The sequence below is a fragment of the Oncorhynchus nerka genome, linkage group LG28 (assembly GCF_034236695.1).
Source record: "Oncorhynchus nerka isolate Pitt River linkage group LG28, Oner_Uvic_2.0, whole genome shotgun sequence".
Lineage (NCBI taxonomy): Eukaryota > Metazoa > Chordata > Actinopteri > Salmoniformes > Salmonidae > Oncorhynchus > Oncorhynchus nerka.
In genome coordinates this window covers 3,267,378-3,281,648 of record NC_088423.1, presented here as the reverse complement: position 1 = coordinate 3,281,648, position 14,271 = coordinate 3,267,378, and the positions used below count along the sequence as shown (strand labels likewise).

General features: G+C 48.9%; 1 protein-coding gene across 1 annotated transcript; it reads right to left on the bottom strand.

Moving 5' to 3' along the window:
• Positions 1-1,411: 1,411 nt before the first annotated feature.
• Positions 1,412-6,310, bottom strand: LOC115112623 (uncharacterized). The gene is made up of 3 exons (XM_029639657.2): positions 3,760-6,310; positions 3,411-3,659; positions 1,412-2,210 (listed from the first exon to the last, which is right to left on the bottom strand). The coding sequence occupies exons 1-3, from the start codon at positions 3,894-3,896 to the stop codon at positions 1,985-1,987; spliced, it is 612 nt and encodes a 203-aa protein (XP_029495517.1). The 5' UTR covers positions 3,897-6,310; the 3' UTR covers positions 1,412-1,984.
• Between the last annotated feature and the right edge of the window lie 7,961 nt (positions 6,311-14,271).

The following is a 14,271-nucleotide window of genomic DNA, read 5'->3' as shown; positions in this document are numbered from 1 at the left end:
TCTCCCCTGTACTGGCTGTGGCCAAATTCTTTTATTTTAGGCTTGCCACATATCTTGCAGGGGAAAGCAATAGGTAACCTCCTCTTCCTCACTGGTCCATTACCAGCCTTTGCATCTCTCTTCCTCAAATCTGTGGACCTGGCCAGGGGGAGGCCTTTTACGAGGGTGGATGAGGCAGCAATTCTAGAATTAGGGGGTTTGCTTGTTGGTAGGTGCCCCTTAGCTGTCCTCTGAGCTCCCTTGTTGTTTCTGGATGGAGCTGGCTTCGGGTTCTTGTCTACAGAGGGACACACAGGTAGTGGCTTATTATAACACATTACACAAAGGGAAATTGCTATAGTCAAACACACAAATGTGAATTTAAGAGAACTCACCTTTGGGGGGGGGGTGTCTGTTCAGAACTGGGGGCAAACATGGACGGCTGAATTTCAGGTGTGAGGGAGGGGAGGGGGACAACCCGGTTGGAGCTGGTATCGGTTTCTTGTCTACAGAAGGACAAACAGGCATTAGTGTCTTAATGAACACAGTATATTGCTCTATTTAAACATGATTGTTACAGGTTATTTTAACGAACACATTCATTTTTGGGGTAATTTATTGTTTTTCTTTTCATTAACAAGTTGTATTGATTATTTATTGTTTGAATTGTTTATTTTTTAATATTTAACTACATTTATGGAATAAAAAAATATATAATAAAAAAATAAATAAAGACCTCTCCATTGGGGAATTGCCTGTTCAGAACTGGAGGCCGCCATGGACGGCTACATGTCAGGTGTGGAGGTGGGTCCTTGTGTTTTCAGAACTGGAGGCCGCCACGGACGGCTACATGTCAGGTGTGGAGGTGGGTCCTTGTGTTTTCAGAACTGGAGGCCGCCACGGACGGCTACATGTCAGGTGTGGAGGTGGGTCCTTGTGTTTTCAGAACTGGAGGCCGCCATGGACGGCTACATGTCAGGTGTGGAGGTGGGTCCTTGTGTTTTCAGAACTGGAGGCCGCCATGGACGGCTACATGTCAGGTGTGGAGGTGGGTCCTTGTGTTTTCAGAACTGGAGGCCGCCATGGACGGCTACATGTCAGGTGTGGAGGTGGGTCCTTGTGTTTTCAGAACTGGAGGCCGCCATGGACGGCTACATGTCAGGTGTGGAGGTGGGTCCTTGTGTTTTCAGAACTGGAGGCCGCCATGGACGGCTACATGTCAGGTGTGGAGGTGGGTCCTTGTGTTTTCAGAACTGGAGGCCGCCATGGACGGCTACATGTCAGGTGTGGAGGTGGGTCCTTGTGTTTTCAGAACTGGAGGCCGCCATGGACGGCTACATGTCAGGTGTGGAGGTGGGTCCTTGTGTTTTCAGAACTGGAGGCCGCCACGGACGGCTACATGTCAGGTGTGGAGGTGGGTCCTTGTGTTTTCAGAACTGGAGGCCGCCATGGACGGCTACATGTCAGGTGTGGAGGTGGGTCCTTGTGTTTTCAGAACTGGAGGCCGCCATGGACGGCTACATGTCAGGTGTGGAGGTGGGTCCTTGTGTTTTCAGAACTGGAGGCCGCCATGGACGGCTACATGTCAGGTGTGGAGGTGGGTCCTTGTGTTTTCAGAACTGGAGGCCGCCATGGACGGCTACATGTCAGGTGTGGAGGTGGGTCCTTGTGTTTTCAGAACTGGAGGCCGCCATGGACGGCTACATGTCAGGTGTGGAGGTGGGTCCTTGTGTTTTCAGAACTGGAGGCCGCCATGGACGGCTACATGTCAGGTGTGGAGGTGGGTCCTTGTGTTTTCAGAACTGGAGGCCGCCATGGACGGCTACATGTCAGGTGTGGAGGTGGGTCCTTGTGTTTTCAGAACTGGAGGCCGCCATGGACGGCTACATGTCAGGTGTGGAGGTGGGTCCTTGTGTTTTCAGAACTGGAGGCCGCCATGGACGGCTACATGTCAGGTGTGGAGGTGGGTCCTTGTGTTTTCAGAACTGGAGGCTGCCACGGACGGCTACATGTCAGGTGTGGAGGTGGGTCCTTGTGTTTTCAGAACTGGAGGCTGCCACGGACGGCTACATGTCAGGTGTGGAGGTGGGTCCTTGTGTTTTCCAACACGCCGCTGGGCTCTCTCCTCTCTTTCCCTCAGGTGGCTTTTTATTCTGTCACACTTCAGTTGGGCCTTTTGTGCTTTCCTCCTCCTCCTCAATGTGTTGAGCTGCCTTATCCAGCCTATGTAGCTGTGATAACCAAAATAAAGAATTAGCCGATACACTGAAAGGGTGGATAACAAATATTCCGATATATAGAAACTAATGTTAAAACATGTTACCTTCTTTGTTTACGGTCTGTAGAGTTATAGACTGCATTGATGATAGTCCCAAAGCCTGCCCTATTGAAACCTCTATTCATCTTGAGTAATAGAACTTGGGAAACTGAGACTATCCCTGAGACTCTCCCAAACTGCAACAAGTGAAGATGTGCAGCAACCGATCGGAGATTAGTGGGTATCACTGGGGGCTGGGGGGGTAGACTCCCTGCTGTCACCTGTAGTATCTGCTGGTCATCTCAAATCTCTAGAACCTGACTGTATTTTTGTTGTGTGTGTTACAACTCTGTAAACAGTGTGTTTATTGACTGAGACAATTATGACTGATTTACTCGCCTTTTTATTTGTTGAACATTAAAGAGTATGACAAATAAAAATGAATTTCAAGGGAGAAAAATTGCTTGCATTGAATTATTTATTTCACAGGGAATGTCATGTGTGCACCAACCCAGCTTGATGTCCCCTACACCTACTGTACAAGTTAAGGTGATTTAAAATGAGAAATGTACAAGAGAGTAACAATGAATGTCGTAAAAAATAAATAAACGAGAAATAACATATGTAGAAAAACGACTTTAAAATGTACACACCAGTCAGAGTTTACTGGCCCTGGCACCATGCTGGGACCTCATGAGTGCCAGCCACTCCTCCACAGTTTGGCTGCCAGAGGTAGTGGCACAGAATCGCACAGTACCATACATACTGTGTCCAATTTCAGAAGTTTGGCTTATGCTCTCTGACTCAGTCTCAGATTCCACCTCCTCCTCCATTTGGTGGTCCTGGAGACCTTGGGTCCACCAGCAGGAGGGGGAAGAGGAGTGGAGGTCGAGGGCAGGTCTTGGGAGACTGGAGTTGTAGGGAGGGAGGTGATAGGCAGACTGGGTGGCGGTAGAGGTGGCAGTGGCTGACTAGTGGCTGTTCTGCCACACTGTGTAGCCTGCCCCGTTCTGTCCTCTGGCAGCGGTGATGTGCTCCTGACTGCAGCGTGGAAGGGGCCTGACTCCTCCCTCTCTGCAGTCATGCTGTCCCGGGTCTGGAGCAGGGTCACTCTCTCCAACACTGTCAACCAGTGAACTATACATAAAATATACCAAAATATTAAAAAACTTACCACTGTGTCAAGGTCAACTTGTTGACCTCGAACAGTTGCAGCATTGTGTCGGTATTCAAGTTTGGGCTGCCCAGCACCATGATCCTGATTCTCCTGTAGTCCCCCAGGATGGCAGCCCACCTGCTGACCCGGTTTCCAAGCACCATCTTGCCAGCAGGATGTTTGTGGCACAGCTCAACAAAAATAGCCTCCACTGTCCTGCTGGTGTTGAGCCACTGAGCAGGTCCACAGCCTTGCCCAAGCAGGGAGCTGAAGGTAGATTAATTAACAAAAGGGAACATCACGTTAATGAGAAATACACTCATGTCTTTATGTGTGTAGTGAGTTTAGAACAATGTGCAGTACGTACTGCTTCAAACTCTCTTCCCCCTTCACAGTTGAGGTCTTTGAATTGTTGAAGCGCCCCTGCAGGACTCGGTCCCGGAACGTCTCTGGGTAGGAGACTGCCGCCTTGTCTCTCTCTGGAAGATTTCCCCAGAGAGCCATGATCTCCTCTATGTGCCTATTAGAGATCCATGGCCCCTCCAGCCGCCTCACCAGACTCTTGGCCAGGAGGACCACGTGCTGGTATCCACCCCATCAGGTCCTATGTACTCCTGGAAATAGAAGAGTCATGGGGAAGGGTTGGATTACTAGTCAGATTAATAGTTAACGAATGGAAGGAAACTTAAGCAATGTGAGCCGTTTAGGATGTGGAAAGGCAGTCATCCTCTGTGTCCTGACTGGCAGCGGGTGCAGTGTCCACCTCCTCAATCGGACAATTTATTTATTTTTATTATTATTATGTTTCTTCTTGGGCCTCTATAACTATATCTATTGTTTTTATTTTTTTGTTGTTGTGTGATTTGGACTAATCCCCTCTACCACACGGAACCCCACTAATCTACTGACGGAACGCAAGAGGTGGCTAACAACAGACCTCCATCCTATGCTAGCTTGCTACCGATGTCCTGGCTAGCTGTCTAAATCGCCGTGACCCCCAAACCAACCTCTCCACTCCCTGGACCCTTTTGATCACTCGACTAAGGATGCCTCTCCTTAATGTCAATATGTCTTGTCCATTGCTGTTCTGGTTAGTGTTTATTGGCTTATTTCACTGTAGAGCCTCTAGTCCTGCTCACTATACCTTATCCAACTTATTAGTTCCACCACCCACACATGCAATGACATCTCCTGGTTTCAATGATGTTTCTAGAGACAATATCTCTCTCTTCATCACTCAATACCTAGGTTTACCTCCACTGTATTCACATCCTACCATACCTTTGTCTGTACATTATACCTTGATGCTATTTTATCGCCCCCAGAAACCTCCTTTTACTCTCTGTTCCAGACGTTCTAGACGACCAATTCTTATTGCTTTTAGCCGTACCCTTATTCTTCTCCTCCTATGTTCCTCCGGCGATGTAGAGGTGAATCCAGGCCCTGCAGTGCCTAGCTCCACTCCTATTCCCCAGGCGCTCTCTTTTGATGACTTCTGTAACCGTAATAGCCTTGGTTTCATGCATGTTAACATTAGAAGCCTCCTCCCTAAGTTTGTTCTATTCACTGCTTTAGCACACTCTGCCAACCCGGATGTTCTAGCTGTGTCTGAATCCTGGCTTAGGAAGACCACCAAAAATACAGAAATTTTAATTCCAAACTACAACATTTTCAGACAAGATAGAACTGCCAAAGGGGGCGGTGTTGCAATCTACTGCAAAGATAGCCTGCAGAGTTCTGTCCTACTATCCAGGTCTGTACCCAAACAATTTGAACTTCTACTTTTAAAAATCCACCTCTCTAAAAACAAGTCTCTCACCGTTGCCGCCTGCTATAGACCACCCTCTGCCCCCAGCTGTGCTCTGGACACCATATGTGAACTGATTGCCCCCCATCTATCTTCAGAGCTTGTGCTGCTAGGCGACCTAAACTGGAACATGCTTAACACCCCAGCCATCCTACAATCTAAACTTGATGCCCTCAATCTCACACAAATTATCAATGAACCTACCAGGTACCCCCCCAAAGCCTTAAACACGGGCACCCTCATAGATATCATCCTAACCAACTTCCCCTCTAAATACACCTCTGCTGTCTTCAACCAAGATCTCAGCGATCACTGCCTCATTGCCTGCATCCGTAATGGGTCAGCGGTCAAACGACCTCCACTCATCACTGTAAAACGCTCCCTGAAACACTTCAGCGAGCAGGCCTTTCTAATCGACCTGGCCGGGGTGTCCTGGAAGGATATTGATTTCATCCCGTCAGAGGATGCCTGGATATTTTTTTTAAATGCCTTCCTAACAATCTTAAATAAACATGCCCCATTCAAGAAATTTAGAACCAGGAACAGATATAGCCCTTGGTTCTCCCCAGACCTGACTGCCCTTAACCAACACAAAACATCCTATGGCGTTCTGCATTAGCATCGAACAGCCCCCGTGATATGCAGCTGTTCAGGGAAGCTAGAAACCGTTATACACAGGCAGTTAGAAAAGCCAAGGCTAGCTTTTTCAAGCAGAAATTTGCTTCCTGCAACATTAACTCTAAAAAGTTCTGGGACACTGTAAAGTCCATGGAGAATAAGAACACCTCCTCCCAGCTGCCCACTGCACTGAAGATAGGAAACACTGTCACCACTGATAAATCCACCATAATTGAGAATTTCAATAAGCATTTTTCTACGGCTGGCCATGCTTTCCACCTGGCTACTCCTACCCCGGTCAACAGCACTGCACCCCCAACAGCAACTCGCCCAAGCCTTCCCCATTTCTCCTTCTCCCAAATCCATTCAGCTGAAGTTCTGAAAGAGCTGAAAAATCTGGACCCCTACAAATCAGCCGGGCTAGACAATCTGGACCCTTTCTTTCTAAAATTATCTGCCGAAATTGTTGCCACCCCTATTACTAGCCTGTTCAACCTCTCTTTCGTGTCGTCTGAGATTCCCAAAGATTGAAAGCAGCTGCGGTCATCCCCTCTTCAAAGGGGGACACTCTTGACCCAAACTGCTACAGACCCTATCTATCCTACCATGCCTTTCTAAGGTCTTGAAAGCCAAGTCAACAAACAGATTACCGACCATTTCGAATCTCACCATACCTTCTCTGCTATGCAATCTGGTTTCAGAGCTGGTCATGGGTGCACCTCAGCCACGCTCAAGGTCCTAAACGATATCTTAACCGCCATCGATAAGAAACATTACTGTGCAGCCGTATTCATTGATCTGGCCAAGGCTTTCGACTCTGTCAACCACCGCATCCTCATCGGCAGACTCGACAGCCTTGGTTTCTCAAATGATTGCCTCGCCTGGTTCACCAACTACTTCTCTGATAGAGTTCAGTGTGTCAAATCGGAGGGTCTGCTGTCCGGACCTCTGGCAGTCTCTATGGGGGTGCCACAGGGTTCAATTCTTGGACCGACTCTCTTCTCTGTATGCATCAATGAGGTCGTTCTTGCTGCTGGTGAGTCTCTGATCCACCTCTACGCAGACGACATCATTCTGTATACTTCCGGCCCTTCTTTGGACACTGTGTTAACAACCCTCCAGGCAAGCTTCAATGCCATACAACTCTCCTTCCGTGGCCTCCAATTGCTCTTAAATACAAGTAAAACTAAATGCATGCTCTTCAACCGATCGCTACCTGCACCTACCCGCCTGTCCAACATCACTACTCTGGACGGCTCTGACTTAGAATACGTGGACAACTACAAATACTTAGGTGTCTGGTTAGACTGTAAACTCTCCTTCCAGACCCATATCAAACATCTCCAATCCAAAGTTAAATCTAGAATTGGCTTCCTATTTCGCAACAAAGCATCCTTCACTCAACATACCCTTGTAAAACTGACCATCCTACCAATCCTCGACTTTGGCGATGTCATTTACAAAATAGCCTCCAATACCCTACTCAACAAATTGGATGCAGTCTATCACAGTGCAATCCGTTTTGTCACCAAAGCCCCATATACTACCCACCATTGCGACCTGTACGCTCTCGTTGGCTGGCCCTCGCTTCATACTCGTCGCCAAACCCACTGGCTCCATGTCATCTACAAGACCCTGCTAGGTAAAGTCCCCCCTTATCTCAGCTCGCTGGTCACCATAGCATCTCCCACCTGTAGCACACGCTCCAGCAGGTATATCTCTCTAGTCACCCCCAAAACCAATTCTTTCTTTGGCCGCCTCTCCTTCCAGTTCTCTGCTGCCAATGACTGGAACAAACTACAAAAATCTCTGAAACTGGAAACACTTATCTCCCTCACTAGCTTTAAGCACCAACTGTCAGAGCATCTTACAGATTACTGCACCTGTACATAGCCCACCTATAATTTAGCCCAAACAACTACCTCTTTCCCAACTGTATTTAATTAATTTATTTATTTTGCTCCTTTGCACCCCATTATTTTTATTTCTACTTTGCACATTCTTCCATTGCAAAACTACCATTCCAGTGTTTTACTTGCTATATTGTATTTACTTTGCCACCATGGCCTTTTTTGCCTTTACCTCCCTTCTCACCTAATTTGCTCACATTGTATATAGACTTGTTTATACTGTATTATTGACTGTATGTTTGTTTTACTCCATGTGTAACTCTGTGTCGTTGTATGTGTCGAACTGCTTTGCTTTATCTTGGCCAGGTCGCAATTGTAAATGAGAACTTGTTCTCAACTTGCCTACCTGGTTAAATAAATAAGTAGTGTCATCAGTGTGATGACAGGTACCTGGGATGGGTTGAGTGGGCTCAGTGGGCGGTGGAGTGGAGGGACTGGTGGGAGACTGTCACGATCGCCGTGTGAAGTGGACCAAAGCGCAGCGTGGTGTGAATGCATTCCTTTTATTGAATGATGAAAAACACAACCTAAACTGAACAAGCTAACAAAATAACAAACGAACGTGACTGCTAATGAAACATAGTGCTAACATGCAACTAGACATAGACAATCACCCACAAACCAACAGTGAAACCCAGGCTACCTAAGTATGATTCTCAATCAGAGACAACAAATGACACCTGACTCTGATTGAGAACCATACTAGGCCGAAACATAGAAATCCCAAAATCATAGAAAAACAAACAGACTGCCTTCCCCAGCTCACGCCCTGACCATACTAAATAACGACAAAACAAAGGAAATCAAGGTCAGAACGTGACAGGAGACTGTCATTGAGCACGTGCAAGGAGATGGTGGGGTCATCCTCCTCCTCAAGCCTCCCAGGTCGTCCTCCTCTCTCTCTCCTCCCTCAAATACATGTTTTATTTCAACCTTTATTTAACCAGGAAGGCTAGTTAAGAGCAAGTTCTCATTTACAAATGCGATCTGGCCAAGATAAAGCAAAGCAGTTCGACACATACAACAACAGAGTTACACATGAAATAAACAAACATACAGTCAATAATACAGTAGAAAAAGTATATATATACAGTGTGTGCAAATGTAGTAAGATTAGGGAGGTAAGGCGATAAATAGGCCATAGTGGCGAAATTATTACAATATACCAAGTAAACACTGGAGTGATAGATGTGCAGAAGATGAATGTGCAAGTAGAGATACTGGGGTGCAAAGTACAGGTGCAGTGATCTGTGAGCTGCTCTGACAGCTGGTGCTTAAAGCTAGTGAGGGAGATATGAGTCTCCAGGCTATTTTGTAGATGACATCGCCGAAGTCGAGGATCTGTAGGATGGTTAGTTTTACAAGGGTATGTTTGGCAGCATGAGTGAAGGATGCTTTCTTGTGAAAAAAGAAGCCGATTCTAGATTTAAATTTGGATTGGAGATGCTTAATGTGAGTCTGGAAGGAGTTTACAGTCTAACCAGACACCTAGGTATTTGTAGTTGTCCACATATTCTAAGTCGGAACCGTCCAGAGTAGTGATGCTGGACGGGTGGGCAGGTGCGGGCAGTGATCGGTTGAAGAGCATGCATTTAGTTTTACTAGCGTTTAAGAGCAGTTGGAGGCCATGGAAGGAGAGTTGTATGGCATTGAAGCTCATCTGGAGGTTAGTTAACATAGTGTCCAAAGAAGGGCCAGATGTATACAGAAGGGTGTCGTCTGCGTAGAGGATCAGAGAATCAGGTGTCCCGTCTGGGACATCCGGGTCCTTACCGAGGTTGGATACTCGACCCCAATGAGTTCCCCTTAATAAACAGAGAGACAACAAAAAAGAGAGTTGTACATAAACAGAACTGCACATGTTTTAGTGTGTGTGTATAATGATATAATTTATAAATACATACCAGTGTACTTTGCAGGCCTTGTGTGATCCTTGACAAGACTGCAGCCCAGGAGCTTCTGGCTCAACTCATTGATGGTGTACTGGGCTACACCATCATAGCAGTGCAGGGTCTGCTTCTGCCCCCCCATCCCCTCCGCTGCAGCTTCGGCACGGTCCTCATTCCACCCAACCAGGTAGGCCTGAAAGTGCTCGGTACAGGTACTTGTTCCTATAAATGACAACAACAAGAAATATGAACTCCTCACATGAACATAGTTGTTAACACACAACATGACGGAACAACATGGCCCAGTTTTACATATCAGGAATGAAGCGGTGGAGGTGGAAAGACTCCAGGGAGGTGGACCCACGTGAGCAGCGCAACACAGGCAGGAGGACCCCTCCCTTGGTCACGTCCTTGCCCTTGTTGGTGTAGATGCTGACACCAGGGGGGTCCTGAATGCAGACCAGGTGTTGTCTCTGGGTCTGCCAGACGGCCTGCATTCTGTCACGGTCCAGGAGGCGGATGCCCATGGTGTCTGCTCCCCGATGAGACGCTCGGTCTCCTCCGCCCCGCTCGTGTGGCGACGACAGTGCCGAGCCATCTCCTTCGGGCTGATCCTCTTCATCACCTGTGCATCGCTGAGCCCAGTGATGTGGCTCTCCTTGAGTTCCCCTCGCTTGGCCTCCCGCAGGCGCTACACACCTACACTCTACACCAATATGCAGGAGGTTGGCTGCTGCAAAAAGAGAGCTTACAGAGGATGGCTCTCTGTGGTCACTCCCCGAGCAAAACGACGGATGAGGTGCCACACATCCAGCCAGACGATGAGCTCATCCCACTGGCTGCCATCTTCCCCTTTCCCATCAGTCCCGGTCGACATAGAGCAGCTTAGGAGGTGCCACTTCAGCTCTACAGTAGTGCTGCTGGAGGCCAGCTGCCATGTCGAGCAGGCCCTCTCCTTCGCTGTCAGTGAGGACCGTAGTAAAGAGCACCTAGCCGTACTCATTGCCCACGTTTGTGGCCCACGCTGCTGTCCCGTGTGCTGCCCCAGCTAGTTTCTTGGTCACCTGAGGGCCGTCAAACAGACAGACAAGACAGACAAACACACAGTCACGTCAGTGAGTGGACACTAAGTTTCATGACTACAATACAGTCATTATAAAATCAGTAATAATAATTTATTATTCATTTGATTGTCTCTAACTAGTATTATTTCTGGTCAAAACATCTTAAATCACCTTCTTGGTTGAATCCATCTTCAGGATGGACCCAAAGGTGGAGGTGACTCTGGCCTTGAAGTCCTCTAGTTAGAACAGAACGTCGTAGCCGTGGACAGTCAGCAGCCACTGGGCTGAGGGCACATCCAAAAGGGAGGAGGAGGTGTTACCCTCAGTGGTGCAGCACCTGGGACTACAAAGTGGTCACAGACGGACAGGTAGTCCAGGGTCCGACTCATCCAGGTCAGGCTGTGCTGCTCCCTCAGCTGGTCGTACAGCCTGGTCACACTGTTCCCCAGTGTCCTCTCTCTCATCAGCCTGACCACCTTCAGGTCACAGGACAGCCTAATACACAGAGACAATTGGGTCAAAAAAGAGGAGGAGAAGAGGGTGAAGAGTGTGGAGGGGGGTTCTAGAAACACTTTGATAAGGGAAGGAGGGGCTTGGGGAAAGGGTGACGTTGAAACACTTTGATAAGGGAAGGAGGGGCTTGGGGAAAGGGTGACGTTAAAACACTTTGATAAGGGAAGGAGGGGCTTGGAGAAAGGGTGACGTTGAAACACTTTGATAAGGGAAGGAGGGGCTTGGGGAAAGGGTGACGTTGAAACACTTTGATAAGGGAAGGAGGGGCTTGGAGAAAGGGTGACGTTGAAACACTTTGATAAGGGAAGGAGGGGCTTGGGGAAAGGGTGACGTTGAAACACTTTGATAAGGGAAGGAGGGGCTTGGGGAAAGGGTGACGTTGAAACACTTTGATAAGGGAAGGAGGGGCTTGGAGAAAGGGTGACGTTGAAACACTTTGATAAGGGAAGGAGGGGCTTGGGGAAAGGGTGACGTTGAAACACTGATAAGGGAAGGAGGGGCTTGGGGAAAGGGTGACGTTGAAACACTTTGATAAGGGAAGGAGGGGCTTGGGGAAAGGGTGACGTTGAAACACTTTGATAAGGGAAGGAGGGGCTTGGGGAAAGGGTGACGTTGAAACACTTTGCTTTGTTTGGACAGTTCCTGATAAGAGATCAAAGGTCAGACATTCAGATCAACGAGCTAATTAACATTTCAATTGGGCTTTGAAACATCAAAACCTCAGTGTTGACAAGAACCTACTGACCGCCTCTTTCTCTCACTATACTTTTTTTGTTTTGGTTCAAGACATCCAGCGAGCGAGCATCCTGCTAACTTTCTCTTACTGATGCGGCACTCCAGGTATTCTGTCCCCATATAATACCAGTCATCCACGTCAAGCTCCCTCCAGACCGTCTTGTACACCCCACAGCCTGTGAGCTTTTGACGCTTGCACTGTGGCTGGGTGCTAACAAACTTAAAGGCCCAAAGGCGGTAGGGCATCCAGAGGCAGAACGGCCGGAGGAAGTTGGCTGATGTTAGGAGGCAGAGGAGGGGAGTACCACAGCTCGAGCTGGCTTTTCAGGACACATTTGAGCTGCTTGTCCCTTGTGAAAATGGCCTGACTGACCCACTCTTGCTGCTCCTTTGGGAGAGTCTACTTCCATCCCTCAGGGAGAAGCACCTGCAACAGAGCAGAGAATCAATACATTGCTTTTCCATCCCCACACAACCAAAAGTGAAATGAAATAGCCAAATCATAGGTGAGATGAGACGTTTACCTGAGCATCAGCAGCAGGCTGCACTGGTCCAGCTGTTGGCTGGGAGGTTGACTGGAGCTGAGGAGGGGCAGTAGGAGCTAGCACAGCAGGGGGGCGGTGGGAGCTAGCACAGCAGGGGGCGGTGGGAGCAGCACAGCAGGGGGCGGCAGGAGCTAGCACAGCAGGGGGCGGTAGGAGCCAGCACAGCAGGGGGCAGTAGGAGCTAGCACAGCAGAGGGGCAGTAGGAGCTAGCACAGCAGGGGGCAGTAGGAGCCAGCACAGCAGGGGGCAGTAGGAGCTAGCACAGCAGGGGGGGCAGTAGGAGCTAGCACAGCAGGGGTGCAGTAGGAGCTAGCACAGCAGGGGGCAGTAGGAGCCAGCACAGCAGGGGGCGGTAGGAGCTAGCACAGCAGGGGGTGGTGGGAGCTAGCACAGCAGGGGGCAGTAGAAGCTAGCACAGCAGGGGGCAGTAGGAGCCAGCACAGCAGGGGGTGGTGGGAGCCAGCACAGCAGGGGGCAGTAGGAGCTAGCACAGCAGGGGGCAGTAGGAGCTAGCACAGCAGGGGGCAGTAGGAGCTAGCACAGCAGGGGGAAGTAGGAGCTAGCACAGCAGGGGGCGGTGGGAGTGGGAGCAGTAGGAGCTAGCACAGCAGGGGGGTGGTGGGAGTGGGAGCAGTAGGAGCTAGCACAGCAGGGGGCGGTGGGAGTGGGAGCAGTAGGAGCTAGCACAGCAGGGGGCAGTAGGAGCTAGCACAGCAGGGGGCAGTAGGAGCTAGCACAGCAGGGGGCAGTAGGAGCTAGCACAGCAGGGGGCAGTAGGAGCTAGCACAGCAGGGGGAAGTAGGAGCTAGCACAGCAGGGGGGGGGGAGTGGGAGCAGAGAGCTAGCACAGCAGGGGGGCGGTGGGAGTGGGAGCAGTAGGAGCTAGCACAGCAGGGGGGCGGTGGGAGTGGGAGCAGTAGGAGCTAGCACAGCAGGGGGGCGGTGGGAGTGGGAGCAGTAGGAACTGCTACAGGAACACAGGAGTTAGTCTCACAAAATATTTCAGAGAAATAAGTGAAATAATTCAAATTAGAATAGAGCTTCAGCTTCAAAACATGTTAACAGCCTGTTGACAGACAATGCATTTTGGTTTAGTTTTGATCAGTGTTGGTAGAGATTAGGAATCTAGGTTAAACACAATCTACATTTAAAAGCTACAAACGACAGATATATAGTGGGTAGACATCTACAAGCAAGGTATAGGCCAAGCAAAGTGATGCAGACTGATATACAGGTTGGAATGGTTGCAAGACAAGACAAGCTACAGTAAACATATCATTCCACAAAAAGATGAGGAAGGCTTTTTCTGTGGCTGTGTCCCTGCGCTGGACATAGACATTGAAGTGGCCCATTGAGGTGCCCGGATTTACTTGGTATTTCCTGAACCAGGCCATGTAGCTGTATTGAGATAAAGGAAAAAAACAAGTCCCAAACATGCCAAAAAGTGGCTTAAAGAGATCTTAACAATGGTAGGTAGAATGTAAGGTCACTATACCTCTTCCTCTCCTTGTCTTTGTCCTCATAAAGCTCTTTGTAGGTAAGGGACTTGTGGTTCCCAAAGCCAACAAGGCGCGAGTCCTCCTGGTCAGGTCGGGGGGGGGCAAGGTCCAATCCCGTTCCCTGCGTTCCTCCACTACCTTCTGGACCTCAGGAAACAAGTTAGTATACCTCTCCAGATGGTTGGGAAGATTTTATAAATTGTATTGCGATTGACTGATTTCATGTTTATGTCATTTTTTAAAACCTGTTGGGGATACACATTCCCAAACAGGAACCCCCCCCCCACCCCCTCAGCTG